At 58.1% G+C, this 27,464-nt stretch overlaps 1 protein-coding gene across 21 annotated transcripts in view; it reads left to right on the top strand.

Annotated features, from left to right (window-relative positions):
• CAMK2G (calcium/calmodulin dependent protein kinase II gamma) overlaps positions 1-27,464 on the top strand; it is a 57,421-nt gene that overhangs the window by 17,033 nt on the left and 12,924 nt on the right. For 7 of the 21 annotated variants that reach the window (XM_056113501.1, XM_056113492.1, XM_056113497.1 and 4 more), the window contains exons 4-15: positions 4,808-4,862; positions 5,542-5,607; positions 7,968-8,040; positions 8,182-8,284; positions 8,679-8,762; positions 9,339-9,433; positions 9,872-9,994; positions 14,365-14,448; positions 14,781-14,823; positions 16,718-16,780; positions 18,573-18,616; positions 26,974-27,006. In XM_056113501.1, coding sequence (XP_055969476.1) covers positions 4,808-4,862; positions 5,542-5,607; positions 7,968-8,040; positions 8,182-8,284; positions 8,679-8,762; positions 9,339-9,433; positions 9,872-9,994; positions 14,365-14,448; positions 14,781-14,823; positions 16,718-16,780; positions 18,573-18,616; positions 26,974-27,006 — 866 coding nt within the window. The remainder of the gene's footprint in view (positions 1-4,807; positions 4,863-5,541; positions 5,608-7,967; positions 8,041-8,181; positions 8,285-8,678; positions 8,763-9,338; positions 9,434-9,871; positions 9,995-14,364; positions 14,449-14,780; positions 14,824-16,717; positions 16,781-18,572; positions 18,617-26,973; positions 27,007-27,464) is intronic. The other 14 variants (XM_056113506.1, XM_056113499.1, XM_056113508.1 and 11 more) reach the window with 3 other exon arrangements.

Here is a 27,464-nt window from a genome sequence, read left to right as displayed (position 1 = left end):
ATTAAATTACATACATAGAAAAAAGAAGTTCTCTAATTCAGCAGCAGGCCTGTGTGTCAGGCATTTACACTGCAGAACTGAGCGCAGCCCCGGGAGAGCTGAGTCCAGGGCCCAGAGGCCACCGTGCTAATGGCTTGCAGCCCGCCCGGAGTGTGTCCTCCCGCCCTGCCTTCCTCTAACGAGCAGGCTCTGTCCTCCGTCCCCGCTGAGCTGCCCCGGCAGTCTCCATCCCGGCCTAGCACCGTGCTTTGAGGCAGCGCATTTCAAAGGTGTCTGTGGTGCTCGCGAGTCCTGTGGAATCAGGCGAAACTTCAGGTTCTGCCACCCAAGTCAGGGCTGAGCTTGGGCCACCTCCGCCTGCCCCAGGTGCCGCCACACTGCAGCCGGGGACGCGGGCTCAGGTGCCCCCCGCTCAGGTCTGAGGGTGTCGCTCGCTGGTTTAGTAACTGCAGGCACCAGCGCTGTCTCGCCTGGCCCTGACGGTCTGTCGTCAGAGCTTCTTCATGAGATTGTTGGCAGCTGGTTCAAGCAAACAGAGGGCCTAGGAACTCGGGGAGACGATAGAAATGGAGATTACAGCTCCCAGAGCAACGGCCTTCGACCCCCACCCACAGCTTGGGCCCAAGCTGCCGCTTACTGCGGGCCCAGAGTCTGTTTCTGCAGCCAGTAAGAGCAGCACCAGCCCATCAGCAGGAAACGCAGGGGCTGGAAAGGCCACACAGCACCCGACCCTGGCCGCCTGCTCCCGGCTCAGCCGCTGCCGGATCCCTGGGATCTCCCTCCCGACACGGTCGCAGGTGCTGCTCATAATGACATTATCCCATGCTGTTTGAGAACCAGGACCTGTTAGTTTGAAAACCACGGCATATTGTGGGGCTGAGGGAGTGGAAGTGGAGGAAAGGCGCGTGTCCTGTCTGCGACTGCCTGGGTTCCAATCCCGACCCAAGCAGAGGTCACTCCCGAGCACCTCCAGGGGTAGCTTGTGGCCTTTACCGCGTGGGACATCAACACCCCTGCCCCCCGAGATTCGAAAATTTGTGGCATATTGTTGGGTGACTTGGGGGATTTTTCTGTTTTTCTTGCTGCGGCAGCCTTACCTGGTAGCGTTCAGGGACCACCACAACCCAGCTGGTGAGGTGTGGCAGGGCCACGCTTAGGCCAGGATGGAATCAAGGGCATCCCTTGAGGATCACTCCTGACCCCTTGTCGGGTGAGTTTGGTTTTAGTTTGATTTGGAGGCCGTACCTGATGATGCTCAGGGCTTATGCCTGGCCCTCTGCACAGGGATCACTCCAGACAGGCTTGGGGGTCCATCTGGGGTGCTGGGGATCGAACCTGGGTCAGCCACATGCCAGGCGAACTCTTTAACCCCTGTGCTATCTCTCTGGCCCCTGCTGGGTGGTTTTTAAAGTCCTGGGAGTAAAGGCCCTTGGGTATTGGGGTTGGTTTATGCCTCTCGCAGCTTTGAAGGAACACTGATGAGGCTGACGCTGAGATGCAGAGAATAAATGCTCTCCAGCTTGCTGACCCACAGACTGGTGTGGCTCTCCTGCCGCGCTCCCCGGGTACTGGCAGGGGGCAGACCAGAGCCTCCTTCCCTCTGGGTGCCACACTGCCCCGCGGTTCTGGTGTGGGGTTCACTCTTGTTTCTCTCTGGGTGACCCTGCCTCACCATGGGAGTGTGGCGGTCAGGCCTGCTTTGGGGAGCGCCTCCTGGGTGTGGAGTGGGTTCCCGTTGGCAGGGGCTGGGGGACGGGCCGGAGACTACCCTGGCCGGCCTTTCTGCATCTCCAGGCAGATGATGGTGTGGTTCGGCTTCAGCTCTCAGTTCTTTAATTCTTAGGTCATGTGGCCAGTGTCTCGAGCGCCCCACGCACACACCAGTGCACACGCAGGTTCAGCAGTGCACGGAGTTGTTTCTGGCTCAGGGTCTAGTGCGAAGAGATGGTTGGACAATGCTTGGCCAGTGGGCCTTGGGTCCTTCCTGTGTCCAGTCTGCCCAGGAGATGCGCAGTCAAGACTTGTCCGGATCTGAGGCCTTGGTTGATCATCCTCGCACACTGGGCTGGGGTGTGAGGATCCGGGACCTTCCCTCCCCTCTCTGCTGCGTCGCCCCAGGGCACAGAGCTCAGCAGGTCTGGGGCTGCGTGTCCTGGGAGGGACCGGTGCTGGCGACTGTCCGGGCACAGGCCTGAGGGCCTCCGCTTGCTGCCCAGTTCCCAGCCCTGCTGCCTTGGGCCGGGGGTTCCCTGGCGGGGGCAGCAAGACACACCCCTGGGCCTGAATCCTGCTGAACTGCCCGCTGCCGTCCGTCACTGCCCTAACGAAGCTGCTCTTCAGCTTCTGGGACAGCTGGTTTCCAGGGGATTATTTGTATTACACACTTTAATGCTTTTTAATAGCAAATTTTTAATTAAATGGAAAGTCCTTTTGGAAACGAGGGAGAAGCAGCTGTGGTAGGGCCCAGCGTGAGGTACCAGCTTAGACCAGAGAAGCACACGGCGGGCTGGGGGTGGTGGGACTTCGGGGGTGTCTGTTTGAGTGTGCCCAGGCTCGTTAATGGGGGACACAGGGGTCTGGCTGTGGTGCCCTCCTGTCCTGAAGACCCTCCTCTCTTCTCCCATCTGGAGAAGTGTGACTCTGTTTGTCCCGGGACAGAAACCAAATGACTGGGGCCGGAGCCATAGCACAGCGGGGAGGGCACTTGCCTTTGCACGCGGCTGACCCGGGTTCGATCTCTGGCATCTCTTATGGTCCCCTGAGTCCCGCCAGGAGTAATTCCTGAGTGCAGAGCCAGGAGTAACTCCCGAGCATCGCTGGGTGTGACCCCGCCCCCCCCCAGCCCCCAGCAAAGAAGCAACAGAAGAAAGCAAGTGCCTTGAGGAGGGACTTAGAAGTGTGGCCTGTTGGGAGGTTCCAGAGAGACTGGGTCTGGGAGGAACTTGGGGCTCAGCAGCAAAAAGGGACCAGGTGCTCAGCGTGGCCCCAACTTTGCTGCGTCGGCCCTGCACAGCGGGATCCCCTCAGGCCTGTTCCTGGGGTCCCCAGAGACTGTCTCGGGGTGGTCGGCAGCTTGCCTGGCTTATCAGGGCAGAGTCAGGCAAGTCCTCTGTACCCACATGCACACACGTGTACACAGACACACGTACTCCTGCATTCCTACACACACGCACAATCCCTTCAGTGTCCCCCCCACGCACGTGTGTACATGCACACACAGACACTGTACACATATGCGCGCTCCTGCACACACATGCACACAGACGCACATACACCTGGTTTGTGTGAGGCCGTTCCTGAAGCGCTGTGGGAGCAAAGGGCACAGGGAGCCCACGGGAGCAGAGCTGGGGGTGGAGCACGGGGGCATACCCGCATGTGTCTGTGTGCCTGTGCACACGTATGGGGAACACGAGTGTGTGTGTCTGTGTGCACAGGTGTGCACGCGCGTGCGTGTGTGTGCAGGTGCAGGTGTATATAGCTAGCCTCTGTGTGTGTGTGTGTGTGTGTGTGTGTGTGTGTTCCTGAACCCTGGGGAGGTGTGGATATGTGCGTGTTGCGTGTGTGCACAGAGGAGTGGGGAGCAGGTCTCTAACCCCTGGTGGCTGTGTGGGCAGGAGCCTACAGGGATGCCAGCAGATGCCAGCTTGGTTTCTGCTCCGGCCGACTGCTTGGCCAGGGGGGCCCTGGCCTGCCTCAGTCTGGCCTGCTGCCGTCCCGGCTGCCTTCCCAAGTGGTCCCTTGGGGTCTCTTGCCCCGTGGTGTGGCGTGTGATCCACTCCATCTGTGTTTTTCTGTTTTTGAGGGTGAGACTCCTGAGCTGCTCTTGGCAGGCCCCAGGGCCACTCCTGATGGCATTTGGTCCACCAGGTGTTTAGTGCTGGGCCCCACGTGCCGGGAATAACCACATCACGGGCCTCACCTGGTCCGGCTCCTGGCCTGCCCTCACGTTCTCATTGGAAACACAAGCGTGACCCCGTCTGGGTCCTTGGGCCAGAGCCACAGGACAGGACAGGGTGTTTGCCTGGCATGCAGCCAGCCCAGGTTCAATCCTCAGCACCGTCAACGTGATCCCTGAGCACTGAACTAGGAGTCAGCCCTGAGTACCACCGGGTGTGGCTTCTAAATCACAAACAGATCAAATTGGGTTCACAGCCTGCCCCACATTCTCTTCACCCTTTGGGAAGAGGGTCCGTTCCCCGGGCCTGACTTCCCCTTGAGAAGGTGCCATGGTGCCGGTGTGTCCCAGACTCCTGGGCAGCTCTCGGGCTGCTGAGTTCCACCACCCAGCGGAGAGTGTGATGGATGACGCTGGCTCTGCAGGCCCCCATGACCCCTGACACTGAGTACCGTCTCTGAGTACTGCTGGGGGAGGCCCAAACGAGCAAACCAGCAGACAGATAAGTCCCATCTCCGGACACTGGCCTGGCGTCAGAAAATATGAGGAAAAGGCTATGGGCTGGGATCTCAGCAGCGGGACTCCTCGCTGGCCGCACCCATCCCAGTGTCCTGCCCCCTCACATGCCCCGGCACATGCACTCTGTCCTGCCCGGGTGCCCTCGGTGGTCCTCGAACGGTGTCTGCCAACACGCAGGGTACTCAGGACCACCCTTGCCACTGTCCCCCCACAAGCCCCCCCCTGCCTCCTTGTTCTTGTCTGAAGCAGGCGGTGACCGCGGGGAGCTTGGCTGGCGGTCCCTGTGTGGCGGGGGTGTCCCAGGAGGAGAATCCCACAAAGACGGGGTGGGCTGGGGGCGTCAGGGGCTGGCGCGAGCCCTGGCTCTGCTGACTCCTGTGTCCTCTCCTGCAGTGCGTCTCCATGACAGTATTTCTGAAGAAGGGTTTCACTACCTCGTGTTTGACCTGTAAGTGCCAGGACCGGACGGTCTGGGAGGTGGGGGGGGGGGGGGCTCCCCCCGTGTGGGCCTAGGGGGAAGGTCTGGGTTTAACTTCCTGTGGTGAGAGCGGAGAGCAAGGGGTGCCCCTCCCCTGCCCCCCAGCTCCGGACCTCTGCCCCCCTGCCTCAGCTCCCACCTTCGCCTCCCGCTGCAGGCCTGGGCCTCGCTTTCGTCCTGCTCCTGGCACTGTCCCTAGTAGGGAAGCTGACTGCCGGTCAGCGTGTCCGTTGAAATCCCGGAAAGGCGAAGGGAGCTTTTATGAGTCACAAAATGGGCCCCCAGCGGTCTCTCCTCCCCAGTGCCTGTGGCTTAATGCCGCCCGAGTGGTTCTCCGCCTCCCGGGAGGGCTCTCTGCCTCTTCCGAGGGGCTCTCTGCCTTCTCGATCCTGTTAGCCCTCCACTTCACACGCTGCTCTGGCAGCCGCCTGTCTCCACGTCTATCTGAGTGCAGGCAAGGGGCTTCCCGGGGTCCCCTGCACCTGCATCTTGGCCTGAGTTGCTAATTGGTGCGTCAGGTGGGCTCGAGGCAGCCAGGAGACCCCCAAACCTTGAGACAGAGCCCGCGCTGGGCTCCTCGGTGAGCTCGGAAGCTCTTCCCCCGGGCCGGTCCCGGCCTCCGCTGAGCCTCTGCACCTGGTTCTTGCAGGGTAACTGGCGGGGAGCTGTTCGAAGACATCGTGGCCAGAGAGTACTACAGCGAGGCCGATGCCAGGTGAGGCTGGGGCCTCGGGTTCAGGCGTGAGTCTTGGCTCTGCATCTATTTGAATCCCTGGGGAGGAGCACGAGTGCGCTCGTCTGTATAGAGATTCTGCAAATCTGGACTGGGGGTGGGGAGAGGCCTTCTGTGGCCAGGATCATGAGTCAGAAGTGATAGTACAGCAGATAAGGCGTTTGCCGTGCACACAGCCAATCCTGGTGTGATCCTGGCACCCCATATGGTTCCTCGCCAGGAGTGATCCCTGAGCCGGACCAGGAGTAAGCCCCGAGCGCCGCTGGGTGTGACTCGCAATAAATAAAGAATTCCCAGATAAAAAGTTGTTCTGCAGAGGCCAGGGCGATAGTGCAGTGGGTGGGGCAAGGTGCCTTGCATGCAGCAGACGCAGGTTGGATCCCCAGCGCCACGTCTGGTCGCGTGGTCCCTCCAGCCTGCCAGGAGGAATAAGCCCCAAGCGCAGCGGGGTGTTGCTCAAAATAAAACGTATTTTTTCAGTGTTCTTACAAGTGCCCCTTCATTTTGCCCCAGAAATGGCCTTTTCACTCCTCACTAGCGCCTGCAAGGGCCCTTCTGCCTCCTTGGGACAGACACCCTGCTGTGTGTGGCATGGCAGCTGGGGGAGAGCTGGCGAGAACTGGAGGAGGGTCCTGCAGGAGCAGACCCGTGTGGGCCCCTGATCCAGCAGAGCCTCCTCACGGCGCTTGGCCTGCAGTAGTTGAGCGGTGGCCGCTGAGGCTCCGTCCCTGCCGGTCACCCTCCTTCTCTGCAGCTCTCTTGGCCCGGCCTTCCCGCCTCAGCACCTCCCGCGGTCCCCGGCCTCCTCTCGGGGTGACGTGTCCTGTCACCCCGCTTTTCCTCCTCCACCTGCGGCTCCTCCAGCGTGAGGTGGCGGTGCTGGCTGGCTCTGGCGAGCCGGAGTACGGCTCCCTCGCTGATTTCCCAACCCCGGGACGCCAGTGTTTGCTGATCCACTTCAGATGCTCCGGCCTGGGGAGGAATGTCCAAGTGGGGCGCTGGATTCCAGTGCCGGCAGGGGAGGACGGGGCTGAGGGAGCCTGGCAGGGAGGAGGGAGAGCGCGGGTGACTGAACCAGTGGGCTTGGCCCGGCACTGCTGGGACACTTCGCACTTTTGCCATTTTTGGCCAGAAGGTTCTCCCTGCGAGCCGGGCTCGTTCTAATTATACATTTCTGTGGAGACTCGCCTCTTGAGCTCAGTCGCAGAGGCTCGTTGGCCAGCTGTGGGGCTGGGTCCCCAAGGGAGGCCTAGTGACCATCCCCGACCCGCGCTCACCACCAAGTGCCCAGCGCCGCTTGGAGCCTGTCGGGGGTGGGGGGGTGCTGGACGGTTTGAGACCACCTGTGGGGGCTTTCACAGACGAGGGCTCCAGCTGGGCCCACGTTGCTGCTCTTCAGGCCGGAGCATCTGGGTCGTCTTTTAGTTTGGTGGTCGCCTCCCCAAACCCAACACGGGAAAGCTTGGGCAGGAGCCCTGGCCGCTTCCCCTGGCAGACCACCAGCACCCACCCCCGCAGTTGGCATCACCTGCAGTGTCTCCCGGGCGTAAAATTATTCCCATTTTTTCCTTTCTTGGTTTCGGGCCACACCCAGCGGTGCTCAGACCTTACTCCTGGCTCTGTACTTGGGGATCACTCCTGGCGGGGCTCTGTGGACTTTATGGGTTGCCAGAAATCAAACCTGGGTCTGTTTGGCTTAAGGCAGGTGCCCTAACCACTGTGTTCTCTCACTCCGGCCCCTGCTCCTCCTCATCTTTCACTGCTCTCGAGAACCAGCCTTTGGGCTGCAGAGTATGATTCCGGCAAGGCAGAGGGCCTGAGGCAGGAAGCAACAGTCAGAACTGGGTCTGAGTTGGTCTTTCCCAGTAGAAAATCCTTTCAGGACAGGTTGATTCCTGCCTCGGGCACACGGCAGAGGTTAGTGGAGGGTCTTGGTTTCCTTGATGTCTCTCACAAGCCTCTTCTCCAGGAACGTGTGTGTGCACACGCGCGCAGCTGTCTGTGTGTCTCTGTGCTGGGGATGGGGGGGAAGAGAGAGAAAGAAGGTGTGGGATGGTGTTTCTCAGAAGTCTGGAAACAGACTGGAGGTGTCACACCTCTGCAGCCCACGGGTGTGTGGCCGGCTCAGTTCTAACTGCAGGAAGCACTGGAGAAATCACTTACCCTGCTTGTGCCTCCGTTTCCTCCTCTGTTGGACCCTTGGATTCCCGAGTCTGCGGCTCTAGCATGCTCCGTGATTCTCTGAGTACTTGCCGCCTCAAGGTTCAGGGTTTTGTCTGCAGTACGCGTTGTGGAGGCAGTTTAACCCTGCGCTGACGTCTCTCTTCCTTTTGCGCCTGCAGCCACTGTATACATCAGATTCTGGAGAGTGTTAACCACATCCACCAGCATGACATCGTCCACCGGGACCTCAAGGTACGCGCGCCCCTGGCTCCCCCCATGCGCCTCCAGTTTGTGGATCGTTGGCGCCACCTGGTGTCGGTTGCTGGTACTGCGAGGGCCCACCTGGGCTTACTGGCCGGTGCCTCACTGGGGTCCTCCCTCTCCCTTGTGCAGCCCGAGAACCTGCTGCTGGCAAGTAAATGCAAGGGTGCTGCTGTCAAACTGGCTGACTTCGGCCTGGCCATTGAAGTGCAGGGAGAGCAACAGGCTTGGTTTGGTAAGGGCGCCCTGTCTTCCTGCAATGCCGCCCCACCCTTCCTCCTCGTCCGTCCGGATCTGCCTTCCTCTCTCAGAACCGGAAGCCAGGCCCAAATGGTCCTGGCCTGCTGGGAAAGAGACCGAAGGCGGGGAGGATGCGGAGCTCCCCTGGGCCCTGGCCCCGTGTGCCCTGGGGGTCATGAGCCTAGCTGCTGTCTGTGCTGTCCTCCCTGCCCCAGGGGAGAGGGGGTCTGCGTGGGCGTGCAGGCTGGCCCTCGGAATGCCCTGTGCTGAGTGCGCAGTCCGCAGGGCAGCGGGCGCAAGAGGCGGCAGGGGTGAGGCGGGGAAGGGACTGCTGTGGACTCCAGGAGCGAGAAAGTGGGTTCAGTGCGCCTCTGCCCTCTCTTCTGCAGGCTTTGCTGGCACCCCAGGTTACTTGTCCCCCGAGGTCTTGAGGAAAGATCCCTATGGAAAACCTGTGGATATCTGGGCCTGCGGTAAGCCCACTCCACACCCAGCTTTGCGGTGATCAGGGCCCCCAGCTTCCAGGGATGGCGAGAAAGGAAGCGGCATTGATCCTCCTGGTGTGTAGATCCTCCACGGCTCGACTGCCGTGGCCCAGGGCTGCTCTTTCCCATCACACCCTCCTCCCGACTGAGGTGCTTCCTCCGCTCAGTCGTGTCCGTGTCCTTTTTATTTTTGGTTTGGGGGCCACACCTGGTGGTGCTCAGGGTTTATCCTGGCCCGGTATCCACACTCAGGGATCCCTCCTGGTGGGCTCAGGGAACCCTTTGGGATGCCAGAGATCGAACCTGGGTTGGCTACATGCAAGGCAGCCCCTTACCCACTTACGATTCCTCCAGCCCCCACTGTCACGTCCTTCTCAAGGAGGGTTTGTCCACACTTTGGAGAACAGGAGGCACCTGAGGAGTGTCTGCTAAGCCAGGGTGACGAAAGCAGAGCAGCCTGGGAGGGCACGGTGCCCGCTCCTGCCTCCGAGCCCTGGGGGGCTGACTCCTGACTCCTCGGGGAGTTGCCGACTGACCGCAGTGACCTGGATTCTGTTCTCCTAGGGGTCATCCTGTACATCCTTCTCGTGGGTTACCCCCCCTTCTGGGATGAGGATCAGCACAAGCTCTACCAGCAGATCAAGGCCGGAGCCTATGATGTAAGGACCTGGTCTGAGCTCCGTCCTCCGGGCGAGCTTTGAGAGCTGGGGGTGGGCATGCTGCTCTCAATTCTGCCATCCCGTGTCCCCAGGGAGCAATGCGGCGATGCTCAGGGGTACTCCTGCCTTGTTGGGGTGCTAGGGATCAAGGCCAGCACCCTCCCTGCTCTGTTACCTGTTTCCTCCTGGAAGAGTTGGAAGATGGCGGCATCCGCTTCCTATGCCGTGCTGATGTCCTGGCCTTGCTAATTGTGCTATTCCTGTCCCCCAGTGCCTGCACCAGCCCCGTCAAGTCGGCGCAGACGTAGGGGTCCCCCAGGGCTTCTCCCGCTCCACTGGGGAGAGTTCAGCCACCTCCAAGGTGCTGGGGCAGAGGTAGAGCCTGTGTGGGGGGCAAGAAGTGACTCAGCCCACCCCCCCTCTGTTCCTGCTCCCTAGTTCCCGTCCCCCGAGTGGGACACGGTGACTCCGGAAGCCAAGAACTTGATCAATCAGATGCTGACCATCAACCCTGCCAAGCGCATCACCGCCGACCAGGCTCTCAAGCACCCTTGGGTCTGCGTAAGTGTCACGGAGATGATGGTGTCGCCTTCTGCGGAGGCGTCCGGCTCTCCCTCACTCTTAAATCCAGGTGACGTTGGCCTATCGGACTGTGATTCTGGGTCTGTCATCTCTTGCTGCTTCAGATGTTCGTCACCACTCCATGGCGACCAGCCAGTCGCCAGCATTGTGCCACCATGGCTCATTAGGTCTCAGTTACTTCCTTTCATGAGAGAACAGGAACCGAGGGCCGAAGTGGGGAAAAGCATTTGCCTTGCACGAGGCCAACCCAGATTCGATCCCCAGCATCCCATAGGGTCCCCCAAGTCCACCAGGAGTAATTTCTGAGAGCAGAGCCAGGGGTAACCCCTGAGCGTTGTTGGGTGTGGCCCCCCCAAAACCAAAGCAAACCCAGATCATCCTCCTGGACTCCTAGCGAGTTGGTAGGTTCCTTGCAGAGGGACGGTGGCCGCTGTCTGTGGCATCGTGAGACTTGGTTCTGTTCTGGGAGGGGGCCCAGGGCACCGAGGCACTCGTAGGGCAGCGTCGATGGCAGGCAAAGCCTAAGGGGAGCTGGCAGCGGGCACCCTCCTCTCTGCACTTAGTCCTTGCAGTGAGACCAGGTGGAAGGGGAGCTTCATTGTCGCTGTGCTTGGAACTGATGTGGCTCGACACAGTTTTCCTGTGAGGTTCTGCCAAGCTACAATCTCCAGCAGGGAGGAAGACCTGCCGCTCAGCCCCTGGATTGAACCCCCCCCCCACACACACACACCCCACACGCGGTTCCTCTGTCCTTCTCAAGCTTAGTAAAAGCCACTTTGATGCTGGCCCCCTGTGAGTCTGCTGGAGGCACAGAGATGAATGAGGCAGCAACCTTCCCCTGCGGGCATATCTAAGTGACAGACACTCCAGGCTGTGTCTGAGCACACAGGAAATCCTCCTGTCCCAGGTGAGCAGTGTGGTGCCTAAGGGCTGCACAGAGGAGGTAACGTCTGTTGTGTTTTGTTTCTTTTCTTTTTTCCTTTTGGGTCACACCCGTTGATGCACAGGGGTTACTCCTGGCTCTGCACTCAGGGATTACTCCTGGTGGTTCTCAGGGGACCATGTGGGATGCTGGGAATCGAACCTGGGTCAGCCCAAGGCAAATGCCCTACCAGCTCTGCTATCGCTCCAGCCCCAACTTCTGTTTTTGTTGTTTTTTGGTTTGGGGGCCACACCTGGCGGTGTTCAGGGGTTACTACTGACTCTGTGCTCAGCGGTCACCCTGGCAGACTTGAGGGACCCTATGGGTGTCGAGGATTGAACCAGGGTTGGTCACACGTAAGGCAAATGTGGGAGAGTGGGTACACAGGGATAGCACCTGTTACACTATCCCTCTGGCCCCGAGGAAGTGACTTCTGACCTAGTTCTTGGCCTGAGTGTCCTGGAGATCATGTGAGGGCGCCGGTCAGTGTGGTCCAGGGCCATAGGAAATTGTGGTGAGTCTAAGAAACACGAAATAGTTCAGCCATAGATGAAGATAAGATACAGTGTTCTGGAGCAGTGGTCCAGCAGGTGGGTGCAGGCCTCCTCTGCAGCCCTGAGTGCAGATCCAGGAGTGAGCCCTGAGTACCGCCGGGTGTGGCCCCCAAACAGAGCAGCCGGAGTATCAGTATCAGACTGGAGTGAAAGGTGGTGTGATAAAGAAATTGTCCCTCTGAGTTTGGATTTTCCTCTGAAAGCGTAGGGAAGCATTTCAGGGTTTTAAAGGAGTGAAGTTCGCAGTTAAGGACAGTCACTCGGGAAACTGTAGAAAATGGAGCTGAAGCGGTTAGCGTCTGGAGGCAGCGACTCCGGAAGCTGCTGTAATTGTCCGAGCGTGAGCAGATGAGGCCGTCCACACACATGGGCTTGCTTCTGTGCTGGTCGGACACACTGTGGGCGTCTGTGGCTTCACTCAAAGCAGAAATGGCTACCGAGCGGCAGTGCTTAATGACGGGGGTGGGGGGATGCAGGAAGCAGCGGAGGGGACAGAATGAGAACCATCCTGAGGGGAAGCAGAGCGGAGGCGCCTAGGAAACGGGGGTCATTAAGGAAGCCTCTGCGATCAGAGGCCGTGGAACCCCTGTAAGGGTGGAAAAGAATCTTCTGCTCCGGCCAATTTGAGGTCCTGGTTCACCGAGCAAGTCAGTGGTGTGAAAGGAGTTTGAAGGACATAGGAAGGAATGGGGTGGGGGGCAGGGGCAGGGCAGTGATGGGAGTAGGAAATGGTACTATTGTTTTATTTGTTTTGGGGCCACGTCCGGTGAGGCTCAGGGGTTACTCCTGGCTCTGCACTCAAGAATCACTCCTGGCGGTGCTCAGAAGGTTAGGGGTGCATATGGGGTCCTGGGATTAAGCCCAGGTCAGCCTCGTGCAAGGCAAGCGCCCTGCCCACTGTACTATCTCTCTGGCCCTAGATGTGACACTATTTAAATATTTATTTGTTTTGTGTTTTTGGTTCACACCGAGTAATGCTCAGGGGATACTCCTGGCTCTGCACTCCGAAATGACTCCTGGGGGTGCTGGGCAGGGGTGGGGGTTGGGGGGGACCATATGGGATGCCAGGGTCTGCCTGCATGCAAGGCAGACATCTTTCTTACCCACTGTACTCTCTCTCCAGCCCCAGGTGTGGTACTATTTCAAGACCAGGGATTGGGGAACCGGAGCAAGAGTACAGTAGGGAGGGTGCTTGCCTTGCATGTAGCTAGCCCAGATTTAATCCCCGGCATCCCGTTTGATCCCCTGAACCTTGCCTGAACCCTGCCTGGGAGTGACCCCTGGGTGCAGAGCCAGGAGTCGGCCCCAACTCCTGCCATTATACCCCCACAATAAAAAAAAAGAGGTTTAACATATTGGGTAATTAAGGAAACAAAGGTGATTAAGCTTTGGCTGGCTTGAAGAGAAGGAGGTTCTGCACCCCAGGCTCCTGGGGGAAGAAGCCCTAAGACCAAGGTTGGGGATCGGCTCTCGGGTGCAGCCTGGAGCTGACGTTCTTGGGGAGACAGGAGACGCTCATTTGTCTCTGTGAGAACTTCTGCTTTGGAGGAGGGGGACGCAGGAGACTCGGGGCTGTTTGGATTGTTGCTTAGCAACCAGGGAAGAAAGTGGGCAAGGACAGGGGAGGGTTGTGACCAGCGCCTGCGATTGTGGGTCCAGACTACAAGTTGGAAGGTTTAATTTTTTTTAGCAGGCTGGCTAAGGAGGGATATGAAAGTGGTCACTCAAGAATGAGAAATGGGTGGGGAAAAAAGAAGTTGGGAAATAGCACCTGAGAGATAGTGTAGAGGTTAGGGCACTTTGCATACAGCTGACCCAGGTTCGATTTCCGGCACCGCAAGTCGTCCCCTGAACCCTGCCAGGGAGTGATTCCCTGAGCACAGAACCAGGAGTAGCTCCTCGGTGCCATCATGTGTGGTCCAAACATTCCCTCCACCAAAAAAAAAAAAAAAAAAAAGGAAAAGAAACAAAGAAAGAATTTGGAGACATGTTTCAGACTGGGAGCGTGGCTCAGCGGAATGACAGGCACGCACATATGTCCTGTGTGTCTCAGTAGCCCCGAGGACATCCATGTGTTATGATGCTATTTATTAATTGATGCTTGTATTGATGGGGCTGGAGTGATAACGCAGCCGACCCGGGCCGACACCGGTTTGATTCTTCTGCCCCTTTTGAGCCCGGCATGCTACCGAGAGTATCTCGCCCGCACAGCAGAGCCTGGCAAGCTCCCTGCGACGTATTCGATATGCCAAACACAGTAACAACAAGTCTCACAATTTGTTGTGAGACGTTACTGGTGCCCGCTCCAGCAAATAGATGAACAACGGGAGGACAGTGCTCTACAGGGCAGTGCTTGTATTGATGACCCTCAGTCATCAAAGAAGTGTACACCATGTCCACTGGACATGGTGTAAGGAAGAAGTCAGTGGTGATACGTTGGAGGGAACTGCACAAGACAGGCGGGTCCTGCAGGGCACGGCTCCCCGCGTCCGGAGCTCAGCTTCATTCGGGAGCTGCGGCCTGTTGCACCGAGCCCTCTCGAGCTCTGCAGGTGCTCAGCTGGGGCGGGGGGTGGGGCGGGTGTTGCCAGAGGGCCCCATCTCCCGGACACACTCTCCCATCCCGACTTCTGCTCCCCAGAGGAGTCGTGAGCGGTCCTGTACCCCGCGACCAGCTCTGGCCGCGGGTGACGTGCTCATCTCTAGCTCTATCCTGTGGCCTTGAGTCGCTCTGGATGTATTTTTGGATCTAGGATCCATTTTCTCTCCTTGGGAGCCATGCCGCAGTGACCAAGCGTAAGACCGTTGGTGCCGGGTCAGGGGCTGAGGAGGTGTCCAGGGCCTCACGGCTTTGTCCGTTCGTGTCCCCTCCAGCAACGGTCCACAGTGGCGTCCATGATGCACCGCCAGGAGACGGTGGAGTGCCTGCGCAAGTTCAACGCGCGGAGAAAACTGAAGGTGAGTCTTCCCTCCCGGGCCGCTGGACCCTCAAAGCAGGCGTTAGGGGGTCTGCGTGGTAGGACAGCAAGTGAGGGGTTTGCCCTGTGCACAGCCAACCCCGGTTCCATCCCTGGTGTCCCCTGTGGTCCCCGAGCGCTGCCAGGAATGATCTCTGAGCGCCAAGAGTGAGCCCTGAGCTCCACCAAGTGTAGCCCCCCAAAACCCAAATAAAATCAGGCTGTAGGCGTGAGCCCCGCCTGGCCGGGGGCTGAGTGGGAAGGCCGTACCCGGTGGCTTCGGGCTCTCGGCGCCCGGCTCTGCCGCTGTCACAGCGCTTCCTCTCTCCCCAGGGTGCCATCCTCACCACCATGCTCGTCTCCAGGAACTTCTCAGGTATGTTTTCCAGGCGTGCACTTGAGTCTGCCCAGGTGAGTGGGTCCGATGGGGGCATCGCCCTCTGGGCCCTGCCAGCACGATGGAGGGTGTGCAGGGGGGTTTTCAGGCACCCGAGGCCTATTTCGAGGGGCGCAGCTGCGGCTTCGGGATGGGCTTTCGGCCTGAGTTCACACTGACGAGTTCCGCGCCCTCGAACCTCTCCAGACGCAGCCCGCCCAGCCTCCCTTTGGATTCTTCTTGGGTGCTCTGAAGACTCTCAGCCCTGGAGGATTCGAGGCCGTTTCTAGGGCGCGGGGGAGAGAGACAGGCCGTGGAGCGGCTCTGCTCAGTGGCTGCTGTCAGTCTGTCCCTGCGCGTTCTCTCCTTGACCGTTCACGTGGCCTGAGCAGTAGGGGTTATTCCAGATGCCCAGACCCTAGGCAGCGACTGCCTCGATGCTGTGACGTCGAGACTGAGAGTGAAGCAGATGGCAGAACGAGGGGAGGGACTCGCTCACATTCGCACGGGCAGTCGGGGGCGTTGGGGTGCCGCCATCCGTCCACCATTGGACTTGACCCTTCTTTTTACGATGCAAGACACTCCACCTGCCCCTCCCCATCCTCTCCATTGTTGTTTGCCCTCAGTTGGGAAGTGCAGTGACTTTCCGTGAGAGAGTCTCAGCAGTTCGTAACCAGAGAGAGAGGTTTCTTCCCAGCTTGCCTGTCCCTGGGTCTCCGTCCCTCTAACCCGCAGCTGTTTTGGTTCAAGCCCCCCCCCCCCCATTCTCCTAACCAGACCCCCTCCCTGCTTTCCTCCTGCACTGCCGTGGACGGGGGGCTTGTGCGGGAGCGCTTGGGCAGACATGGCTCCCTTGCGCTTTGAGCACTCACAGCTCGTCCGTCCGTCCGTCCGTCCATGCTGGTTCCAGGTAACCCCGAGGTGGCCCTGGGGGAGAGGACTTGGGGTCCGGGTGAGAGCCAGGACAGTGTCCCACCTCACACCCACGTGTCCGAGCCCGGCGGGTCGCGGGCACCCCTGGGCAGTGAGCCCAGGTCCCTCCCACGCTGCGAGCGGCGCGGTGGCATCTGGCTACTGTGTCAGAGCTGTGAGGCCCTGACGACGCTTCTGCCTCAGTTCCCGAGTGTTTCTGAGGACTCGCGGCCCGCGGCGTGGCCAGGAGCCGTGTCTCTGCTCCGAGGGGGCTGCTTCTCTCCCTCGGGCCGGGAGGTTTTTGGTTTTTGATGTTGGTTTTTGTTTCCGCCTGGGAAATGTGCCTCAAACGCAGGTCTCCGGCCTTCACCTCGGCCTCCTCATGGTCCTGGTTCAGGAATGGGCATCTGTGTGAGGAACTGCCCTGAAGTCCCTTCTCTCCAGGCCCCTGCGGCCATCCCAGGGTGGCCCCTTCCAGTGCTCGGTCAGAGAAAAACGGGCTGTCTCCAGGCGCCTCGCGAAGGCCGTGGGTGCAGTCAGGGAGAAGCCCCTTTCCTCAGGGGGCCGCTTGGCTGCTCTCCGGATCGGGCCCAGGTTGGGGGTCCTGCCAGCCCCGTCCGCAGACGTGTTGGCGCGTCTTCTCCCGGGGAGGGGGACCCCGTTCCTCAGCATCGTCCCCCTGAGAAGCGCGCGTGGTGCCGGACCAGGGGGAGAGCCGCGTGCTGTCTCCGAGGCTGGGGGACACGGCCTGTCCGTGAGCTTCGCCGCTCCCAGGGGACGGGACCGTCCTCGGCTCGGGCTGGCCGGGGAAGACGGGGCAGGAGAGCCGCGCCCTAGTTCCCTCCGAGCCCCGGCGTCCCCTCCGGCTCGCCTGCTCCTGGCCCCGGCCGCCTCGCTCCCGCTGCTTGGCGGGCTGTGGCTGGGCGCCGGGCGGGCTTGCTGCTGCTTGGCGGCGCTGTGCACTGAGACTGTGTCCCCTCAGTTGGCAGGCAGAGCTCCGCCCCCGCCTCGCCTGCCGCGAGCGCCGCCGGCCTGGCCGGGCAAGGTACGTGGCATGAGACCTCCCCGCCCGCCTGTGCCAGTCCCCGCCGCATGCCAGCCCCCTCACAGGGAGGCGAGTCCCGTGCTTGCGGGCTGACGGGGCATGCCGCACGGACCACCTAACGGCATCTGCGAGCACACGGTGTCCCGAGCCCCCGCCCCTAACCAGCCGTGCATGCTGGGCGCCTGCCGGCTCTCGGGCACAGGAGCTGGGGACGAAGGGCTGGGCGGAGGGAGTCTCCTCAGGCCCCCGAGCCTGCGCTGCCAGACGGTGTGTCCCCCCCCCACACGAGCCCCGGGGGGTCAGTGCTCAGGCCAAGCCTCGGCAGGAGGCCACGGCCCTCAGAAGGATGGTACCTGGCGCCAGAGCTGGCGGCCCTGAGCTTGCATCCAGCAAATGCCCCCCCCCCCCCCAGCTCTCCTGGCCCCCGAGGGCCAGCAAGCGCCTCTAGCCACCCTGCCTGGCACAGCCAGCTCGTTTCCTGGAAGCTGGCAAAAAAGAAAAAGAAAGAAAGAAAGAAAGAAAGAGAAAGAAAGAAAGAAAAAGAAAGAAAGCCCTAGCGTTAGTCAGGACCCCACGCCAGTCTCCCGAGGGCACGCGGCAGAGGCGTTTTTGTTATTGTCGCTGGGGTATTTTTTTTCTCTTCCCAAGTGGCTTTAAAGGAGAGCCGAGTGCAGAATTGGGTGCTCCGCTCACTTCCCACAGGAGGTGGCAGGCACTGTCGTAACCCGACGGGGTACGTGCATCTCACGTCCACTCCTCTCAACCGGAGCTAAGACCATTCGGGGGCGGGGGGCGGGGGCAGGGACAGGGCTCCCCACCCCTGTCACCTGGGGGAGATGGCACCCAGCCTGCACAGGAAAGGCCCCTCGAAGGGGAGCGTGGCAGCAGAGTCGGGATGACACTAACTCTGAGCACTTGCTGTGTGCTGAGCACTGTGCTTGGTGCCCCTCCTGCATGACCCCACGGACGTCCCGCACTCCTCTCTAACCGAGGCCGGCCCCATTCCACCCCATTTGGTAGCTAGGAATTAACTGAGGTTCAGAGGTTCAGCAATTCACTGAAGTCACACAGCTAGCAGGCAGGGGAACCAAGGCACCGGCCCTGCGAAGGAAGCCCGCGGGGATGAGGCATTTGGGCGGGTCGCGCTGCCCCGTGTGTTCCCTGCTCCCCCACCGGCTGTCTCCCATCGCCCTGCGGCCTCTGTGCCGGCAGGCGCCACAGTGACCCTGCACGGAGCTGCCCCTGTGCCTGTTTGAACACCTCTGGCGGCTAGGACGCTGTAAGCCTGGGAAGGGCTGCCTCTTGGCGGGACCCTCCCGCAAGGTGGTCTTGGTCTGTCTGTGTCGTCTGTCTTCACGCCTGGTCTCCTTCGTGCACTGTGACATTCTTGTCTCTTGAGAACACTCGGAGATGTCTTGCATCCTTCCAGCTTGGCCGTCCTGAGACCCTCCGTGGCATCTCGGGAGGGAGCGCGCCCCTCCCCCCGCCCCTGTCCCCCGGCGGCTGCGTCTGGACACGTGGTCGCCTCCTCGTCAGCACACTGTGTCCCTGTTTCTGCTCAGTCCGGTTCAGTCTTGGGGGGCGGCGGGGTGGGGAGTGCCCTGCAGGTTCAGTGCTGCTTCAGATGTCTTTCTTGCTTTGTGGGGGCCACTGGGAAGGGCCTCTTCCTGGGGCTGCAGGAGACTGCGCCCCTGTCTCAGCCCTCGGACAGCCGGCTCTGCCGTCCAGCCAGACTTCAGGTTGGGGAGAGGGCTCCCTGCAAGAGGCTTGATTTTCTTCTTTGTTTCCACAGCTGCCAAAAGCCTATTGAATAAGAAGTCCGATGGTGGCGTCAAGGTAGGCGGCCCTGCCCCCACCCCCTCCCCGCACCCCTGCAGTCCCACCTTCGCCTCTTGACACCCTGTTCTTCCCACCTTCCCTGGGCACCTTCCGTCCTTGCTTCTCTGCTTGAATCCAGAGACCTTTGTGTGTGGAGGAGCAGGTTTCTCTGGCCTACAGGGCAGAAGGGGGTTGGGTGCTTCCGGGCCCAGTCTCGGAGTCCAGTTCTAGCCGACCCGAACTTGAGTCCCAGCCTCACTGGGGAACGAGTCAGGAAAGGGATCCAAATCCGACCCTAAAACTGACTTTCCGAAAAGGGGTCTCATCTCCAGATCTTGGCTCTCAGTGGGGGAGGGGGATACGGTGGCTTTTGATTTTTTTTTTTTTTGGTCATTTTTCCCATTCTTCACTTTTCAAAGCCCAGACCCATTTTAGCAAATGAAAACCATGGTTGCCTGTTGCACTCAGGGTGCAGGGCCCTGAGGCACTGCCCTTTTAGGTCTTTGTTTCCTTAAAGCTTTTCTACAGCCCAGCCCCGGAACCACTGAGTCAAGTCTAGAACTTTCTCTGGCCTCGACTCCTCTGAAACAAACCAGGAGCGTGGTCTCGCGTCTCCTTCCCTCAGTGTGTATGTGGGGGGTTGACCCCTGAGCCACACAAGCCAGAGGAGGGGGCACAGGGGCTCTTGGGGCACCTGGCCAAGGCCGAGAAGCGGTCGTCTGGGGTCCCCAGGAAGCCCAAGGCGTAGAGGTCACAGAAAGGGTTCTGGGCGGGGACATTAGAAGGGAGGCCAGGCCCTTTTGAATCCTGCTAATTTATACCACAGAGTGTCGAGCTACGAAGTGACCCACCGTGACGGCTCCACCAGAGCTGACGTGGGCCCGCACAGCATCTTGTGTCCGCAGCTGAGAGACCCGTGCGCCGCCCTCTCCCTCCTTGTTCCCGTTCTCTGCATGCCCGCTTTGTGTGCTGCTGGCCCCCAGGAGGGGCGCTTGGCCTCCATGCACGCCTGCTGACAAGGAGCTAGCTGGGGGTGGGTGGGAGCCCCCCAATTTCAAGGACCCAAATGCGAGGGGTGAAGCCAGCTTAGAAGGAGAGGCAGGTGTCACTGGAGTGAGATCGTGCTTCTGTCTGGAGAAGATGGTGACTCTGTCTTTAGGAGGGATTTCCTAAATCCACACATGCCCTTCCTGTGCCCTGGAGGCGGTGCCTGAAACTAGGTGGTCCCAAACCGCCCGGCACCACAGACACAGACCTAGAGCGATTCGGAGAGAGCACAGCAGGTGATCAATCAGGTCCGAGCCCCAGCGTCCCCTACAGTCCCCCAAGCACCACCAGGAGTCATCCCTGAGTGCACAGCCATGAGCCATGAGCACACCCCCCAGGTGTGACTCCCAAACAAACAGGCTGGTGAGACAAAGTCTGACTTGGAAGCAACAGTGATTCTGTGCAAGTGGTAATGTCACGTGAATGTGGGTGGGCTCACTCTCCCTCCGTTTCCTGTTGGACCTCATGCTTTCTTCCCGGTTGCCCTCAGTCACCGAAACCATGGATAAGGTTTGTACCTGCAGAGCCCGTGCAGCCCTCGCTTCTCTAGGGCCTCACAGGAAGAATGAGGTGGCGCAGGTTTCTGGCTTAGGACGCCACAAGGCTGTCTGAAGGGGAGATGGGGCCCTCTTGGAAGCAGCTAAGAGCAGTCTGTGGTCTGAGTCCCAGCCAGGACTGTGCAGCCCGGTGGTCCATCCTACCAGCTGCCTACCTGAGTTCTAGAAGCTCCAGGGGAAACGTCTCATTGAAGAGTGCTTAGAGGTCGCGGGGAGATTGGGACCATGTCGGGGGTGCCCTGAGAGAGGGCACCGGTGGCAAGGAGGTGTGGGCACGCGCCTTCTGTTCTCGTTTGACAGTGAGAATGTGAGCTTCCCCCGCTGAGACATCATGGGCTCTTCTGTTAGACATCTGACAGTCTCTGTTGGCTGAGAAGGGAGCGGGCTGTAAGAGGGGTATCAGGATGACCGCTGGGTCGGTCTGGCTAGACTGCGGGGAAGCCCTGGGGCCACTCCACAGGCAAGTTCTAATATGAGGAATGTTTCCAAAAGACGTGGCAAGGGGTAGACTGGGGGCGTTGGAATTAGACACCGAGGAACCAGTATCACGTGTCAGTGTGATGCCGTCCAGTGTTGGGGAAAGAGAAGGTGATCTGGACTAGCATGGGGAATATTCCAAAGGCTCCACCTCCCAAAGAGGCCAGGGATGCACTGGTCAGGGTCAAGGCTGCCACAGGCTGCTGCCTGGGAGGAGAGAACCACCCGGAGGAAGTCACGCTGGACGTGGAGACTTAGGGATTCACCCAAGATCACGTCAAGGTTTCTTGAACGTTCAAAGGGTTGGCGGTACTTAGGCTAGAGGTTGTGTTTCTGTGGGAAAGAGGTTTTGTTTTGACCGCACGGAGATGCAGGTGAAAAATGAAGATGCCGGAAAGCTTGGCATAGCTCAGGGAGCCCCCAGCACTGGACATGCTGGGGGCTGGGGGCTGGTCACTGTGTTCATGTGCGCACCCAGTTCTGAGCCTCAGGAAGATGGTGACATGAGCCACTGTTGAGAAACAGAGAAAGCCTCCATGCTGGTTCCAGAGCAAAGCAGGCACTGGGCTGCAGAGAAATCAGCATCGACTTAGAACAGAAGCCCCCCCGCCCCACCCCCGCTGAGTTCAGAGGGCTAGTTAGCCCGTCAAAATTAAGACTGGGGGCTGGAGGACTCGTACCGCAGGGAAGGTGCCTGCTCGCACACAGCCAACCCCAGTTCATTTCCAGCACAGCCTGTTGTTGCTCGGGCCCCACCAGCAGTGGTCCCTGAGCACAGAGCCAGGAGTAAGCCCCGAACACTGCTAGGTATGACTCACCTCCCACAAAAGAACTCTGTGAGACCAGAGAGACGCTGCGCCAGTGGGCGGAGTTGCACCTGGCACTGCATGGTCTCCCAGGCAGCACTGGGAAGGACGCTGCATGTACAGTCCCCCCCCCCCCCCCCCAAAAAAAATAGATGGTTGTTTGGCCAGGCTGAAAAGGGCAGAGGTGAGGAGGAATGTTCCCAGTAGGGAGAATCACGCAGGAGAAGATGCATGGTTTGAAACAGCAGGTTGTCGGGCTGGTAGAGCTCGCACCTTAGGCCCCCGCCACCGCGTATGGCTCTCCGAACACCATCAGAGGCGACCCAGGAGTAAGCCCTGAGCACAGCAGGGTGAGGCTCCAAAGCTAAAAGGAGTGCACAGAAGCAGCACAGTGGTTCTGGGCATGCATGGCTTCTGCATGGTGACCTGACACAGTTCAGTGCCCATGAGGCAGCGAGAGACGGCGGGGTGCTGGGAGGAGGGGACGATTGGGGTCCTTCAAGAGACTTATAGCAGAAACTTGCAGATGCCGGCCCAGGGCTGTGTGAGGCACAGCTGTGTGAGATAGTTAAGGAGCTGGGTAAGAAACTCCAGGTTGAACTGGGGAGGAGGAAGCTCAGTGGGCTTGGGTTGCGTTCTCTGAATGCAGGCATCTTGAGCTCAGCCCCCTATACCACATGGTCCCCCAGCACTGAGTCAGGAGTCGAGCACTGCCAGGCGTAACCCCTGTTATAAAAACAGCAGAGGGCTAGAAAGATAATAAAGTGCGTAGGAACTTGCCTTGTGCACCACTCACCCAGGTTCAATCCCTTGCGCTCCATGTGGTTCCTGCATCCCTAATAGGAGTGACCCCTGAGCACCGCTGGGTATGGCTGAAAACAAAACAAAAAGCCCAGTGGGGGCTAGAGAGATAATCCAGCGGATAGGATGCTTGCCCAGCGTGCAGCCAACCCTGGTTCCCAAAGCCCAGCCAGGAGTCATCCCTGAGTGCAGAGCCAGGAGTCATCCCTGAGCACTGCAGGGTGTAGCACAATAAATAAATAATAAAAACAGGGGCCAGAGAGATATAGCACAGAGGGTAAAGCACTTGCCTTGCAGGTTGCGTTCTATCCCCGAAACTCCATGTGGTCCCCCAAGCATGGCTAAGAGTGATCCTTGATCACAGAGCCAGAAGTAAACCTTGAGCACCACCAGGTCTGGCGCAAAATCAACAAAATATTCAGATTCTAGCACTCAGCCTGGAGAGGCAGGATATAAGTGTTACCCCCACCCTCCATATTATTTAACATGATGTCTTAAGACATCATGTTTTAACATATTATTTAACATGATGTCTTAAGACTCTAGTAAAGGCAAAATCTCTGGGAAGGACTTCAGCCGAGGAAACGGAAAAAGAACGAAGAGGAAGGAAACGAACAGAAATAAGAACATCAGAACTTCCACAAGGGCTGAGAAGGATTGAGCTGGGCAGGCAGCCTCAGGAGCAGGAGCGTATGTGGGGAACTCATCCAGTGCCTTCCCTGATTCATGCTCCGTAATGCACCTTAATGCTTGAACAAGCAAGGCCCCGAGCCATGGAACTAGACTGGAAGATGTAAATGTTTGTGAAAGGCATGAACCACCAAAACTCAAAGGTCCACAGGAGACATTGGAGGAAATAGTTCCAGGCATGGCGTGAGGGTGCAATAAAGGTTACACCAGAGCTTTCTCTCGTAAATAAGATAAGCACACTGCGTGAGACGAGTCGATAAATCAAAGAAGATAAACTGAGGATGTGGAAAAGAGGAAACAGGAGTAGTTTGCAGCTGTGGGTAACCGCTCACCAGTGTGGGGAGTGCAGGCTACAGTAGGGCACTGGCCGTGACCCTGAGGCTTCTGTTGGCGGGGTGAATTGGAATGGAGCTCTCCTGCCGTTATTACCCGTTAGCTCTTCTTCTGGGAACTTACCCAAAGGAAATCTTAGAAAATATGGCGAAACCGAAATAAGCAGAAAGTTGTTCAGCGTGACGTTATTTATGGCTGTGAAAAGGTTGGAGATAGTCTCAAAAGCCAACAAGCAAAAGGTTAAGTAACTGAGCAGCCCATGTAATCGATCATAATAAAGTCACTGATTTTCATGACTAGTGAGAGAAATGTTTTCTGTTACGTGAAGAAAAGTGGGATACCAGACAGTTTGAATTTTGTCTAAAATTTTATTTTATATATGTAGGTATATAGTATGGTGTATTGCGTGAATTACGTGGTTACATGATTATGTGAATTATAAGAAAATCCACTGTACTGCTGGTAGCAACTTTACTGGGATGTGGAATTGAGGAAACTTCCACGTTTTCCTGCATTTTTTACTTTTTTTTTTCCATCTAGATTGTGTATTACTAAAACTTCAAATTCTTATTTTCAAAGTAAGGCACAATCTTGTATGTAGTTTATCATGAGGTTTGTAAACTTCGTAAGGCAGAAAGGTGGGCAGTGGTGATAAGGTTCCAGGTGCTTCTTCCCTCTCTTTCAGCTGCCTTGCAGGTCGCTACAGGGGAGTGGGCATAGGAGAATGAACGGTGTCCTAGGGCGGGTGGGCTGTCTCTGGAGGAGGGAAGGAGTGGCACAGTGCTGCCGCTGACCTGTGTTCTGGAAGAGAGGCCTGAGCTTTTGGCTTCCTGGACACTTAGTTCAGCCCCTTCTTCCTTTCCAGACGCCTTTCCCCCTAGCCCCTGTGCTGACCATGTGTTCTCCCTCCCTATCTGAAAGCTTCCTGAGGGTCCTCCACTAGGACAAGGGGCTTGAACAAGGAGTCTTGGTCTGTGTTCTTGAAATCCATGCCTGTGGCTTCTGGCTCTGTGTCTGTGAAGGCAGGTGCATTGTCACAGGGTCTGTGGCCGTGTGAGACACAGTTTGAAGGGCTACAAAAATTTGATCCCAGGAGGCCACTAACAGGGCAGTTTGTGCAGAATGCTGGTTGCTGCCAGGGTGACCAACTGTTCATTAATACAAATGGTGGGGCTGGAGTGATAGCACAGTGGGTAGGGCGTTTGCCTTGCACACAGCCAGCCTGGGTTCGATTCCCAGCATCCCATAAGGTCCCCTAAACACCGCCAGGAGTAATTCCTGAGTGCACAAGCCAGGAGTAACCCCTGTGCAACACCGGGTGTGACCCAAAAAGTAAAAACAAACAAGCGGAAGGAAAAATAGGGAGATTGTTGTTATTTCCTGTATTCTTTGCCTTATCCAGAGTGCTCTGGATCTGTTCCTGGCTCTGCTCAGGGCATACGTGGTGCTGGGCATTGAACCCAGACCTCCTGCCTACAGGGCACACACTCAGTACGTTGACTTTGCTCTCCCGCCTCTCATTTAACTGTGAAAAGGAGGCGTGATGCTTCTTCTGATTTACATTAAAAATAAATAAAAATGAGATACCAAGCCAGAGAGTTAGTACAGCAGGTAAGGCGTTTGCCTTCCACGCAGCCAACTTGAGTTCGATCCCCAGCATCCCATATGGCCTCCCAAACACATATGTGCTCCCTGAGCACAGAGCCAGAAGGAAGCCCTGAGTTTCACCAGGTTCTGGCCCCAAACCTCTTCCCACCAAAAATAAAATTTAAAAATGAAAAACAAGATACGGTTCTTCCCCCAAATGACCCAGGTCCGAGCTGTGCGTGGCTGCCGTCTCACCCTGAAGGGGGTGGGGTGAGGAAGTGGAACTGGTAGCAGGACCGTGAGTCGAACAGACCTTCTTGGGCTCCCGTGTAAGACACACTAGGAAACGGAGCTGTTGTTCCCCAGGAAGGCACAGCCCAGGCCTCACGAGGACCCTCACCTGGGGGTGCCTGAAAGTCCCTACAATTAGGACTGTCTTGGTCAGCACCCCAAACTGGCCTCTACGGGAGCATGGGCCAGCTCGAAACCTATGCTCTGCAGGGGTGAAAAACCAGTAGGTGCAGGAGGTGCATACTGACTTTCACGCGTTTTGCAGGCTCTGTAAGATCAGCTGTTTCCTCTCAAAGCTCCTTCTTAGATGCATCCCTTCTTAGGATGCAGAGATAAGGGCCTGGGGGCTGCAAGTCAACTTCCGCTTTTTGAGGAATAATCTTGGAAGTAAAATCTCATCTCATGTTGCAGCTGGAGCGATAGCACAGCCGGTAGGGTGTTGGCCTTGCACACGGCCGACCCAGGTTCGAATCCCAGCATCCCATATGGTCCTCTGAGCACCACCAGGAGTGGCCCCTGAGCATCGCTGGGTGTGACCCAAAAAGCAAAAAAAAAAAATCTCATCTCACGTTTAAGACCAAGGAGAGCTAATTATATGTCTGCTATTCTTTTTCTTTAAACTGAGTTCTAAAATTTGGGCTTTGAACACTTAGAATGCCCTTTTGAGCATACCGTGTCTGGGGAATGTCTGCTAAGGTGAAATGAGGGCAGGAACGTGGATCTCACCTATTGTCGGTGCCAAGAAAAACTCTCAATAAGTATTTGTTGAATATTGTTTCATAGGGTTTGTTTTTGTTTGGTGGGGGGAAGGCTGTTTTTTGGCTGCATCACAGTGCTGAAGGATTACTCCCAGCTCTGTGCTCGGGGATTGAACCAGGCTAGCTGCATGCAAGGCCAGCACCATAGGCTCCATGCTCTGTTCGGCCCAGCCTGTTTGAGACTGTTAGTAAACAGGCAGTGGTCCACAGAATACAGGCACCTTCCTCCGGGACCCATAGATATCTCCCAGTGAATCACTGTAAAATTTTTAATCACCTTTTGCTTTTTGGACACAATCTTTTTCCTTGTGAGGTTGCTATGCGATGCGATTTTTACTTTTGTGCTCTTGTTTCACCTCCAAACATAAAAGTTGCCAGCGTAGGTGTCCAGTTGAGGTGAAGGAATTGTCGCGTTCGGCATTGTCGCAGTTGACAGAATTGAATCCCTCCCCTCTGTTTCCCACTAATCGCAAAGTGCAGTGAAACAGTGAAGTCTTAGAAACGAGCGAGCCCAGGCCAACAAACAAAGGGATGCCCAAATCTAGCTGTCAGGTGCGTTTCAGACTCCTCACATCTTTATCTCAGAAGCAGGGCCCAGTGCCTGGGCGGTCTGCGTTCGGAAGTCAGTGCGAGGAGAGCTGGGAGCAGCCTGGAGCGCTGCTCCGTTTCCCTGGCAGCTGCCTAGGAGTGAGGGAGCGCGGATGACCAGGATAACCGTGAGATGTGCTGCTCTGTGGGCGGAGCCACGCGTGTGCGGCGATGCTTCCTGACTAGATTTGTCCCTTAATCTCTCTAGCAGTTTTCTCTGAGCACTGACTCAGAACCGGCTCGGTGGGTGCTTGGGAAGCTGCCCGCCGCGGGGCCCGGAGGGAACTCGCTGCTGTTGGAACCCTTCTCGGGCTGGACTCCAGAGCTCCCTCTTCCGCTCTTGGCGCGGAGCCCACGCTGGTGCGCTAACCTGCAGCGTCTCTGTGCTTCTCTTCTTACCTCTTTCCCCTTCTCTTTCCCTTTTGCTGTGATGTGTCCAGAAAAGGAAGTCGAGTTCCAGCGTGCACCTAATGGTGAGCCTTGCCTGCCCACCCATCGCCCACTCCATGCTGCCTGCGCCCGCCTGCCGGCCACGCAAACTCATGCTGCCATGTGCGTGTGCTCCACTCATCCTCACTGCATGTCTGTGCTGTGTGGGCAGGTGCGGCCCGGCCTGCCAGGCGGGGGCCATTGCCCGAGGTCACCCGGTGACCTTCGAAAACAAAAACAAACGAGAAGGGCATTGGAACGTGCACATGGCACCCCTGCCACCAAGTGTGAACTGCCCTCAGCTGGGCAGGAAGTGAAGCTGGCAGGAACTCAGGGCCAGAGGGCAAGCGCCGGCGTGACCGTCCCTCGCTGTGGAGCACCTGTGGGCATCCAGTGGGCAGAGGTGCTGGCTGGAGGGTCGGGGCTGAGGACGTGCATCCTGACCTTTCTGCTGTGCCAGTGCCCGAGGCTCCATCCTACCTACCCAGGGGAGCAGCTGTGG

Source organism: Sorex fumeus, unplaced genomic scaffold (assembly GCF_029834395.1).
Source record: "Sorex fumeus unplaced genomic scaffold, SorFum_2.1 ptg000020l, whole genome shotgun sequence".
Classification (NCBI taxonomy): Eukaryota; Metazoa; Chordata; class Mammalia; order Eulipotyphla; family Soricidae; genus Sorex; species Sorex fumeus.
Note: the sequence above shows the minus strand (reverse complement) of the source record. Positions and strands in the feature narration are given on the sequence as shown.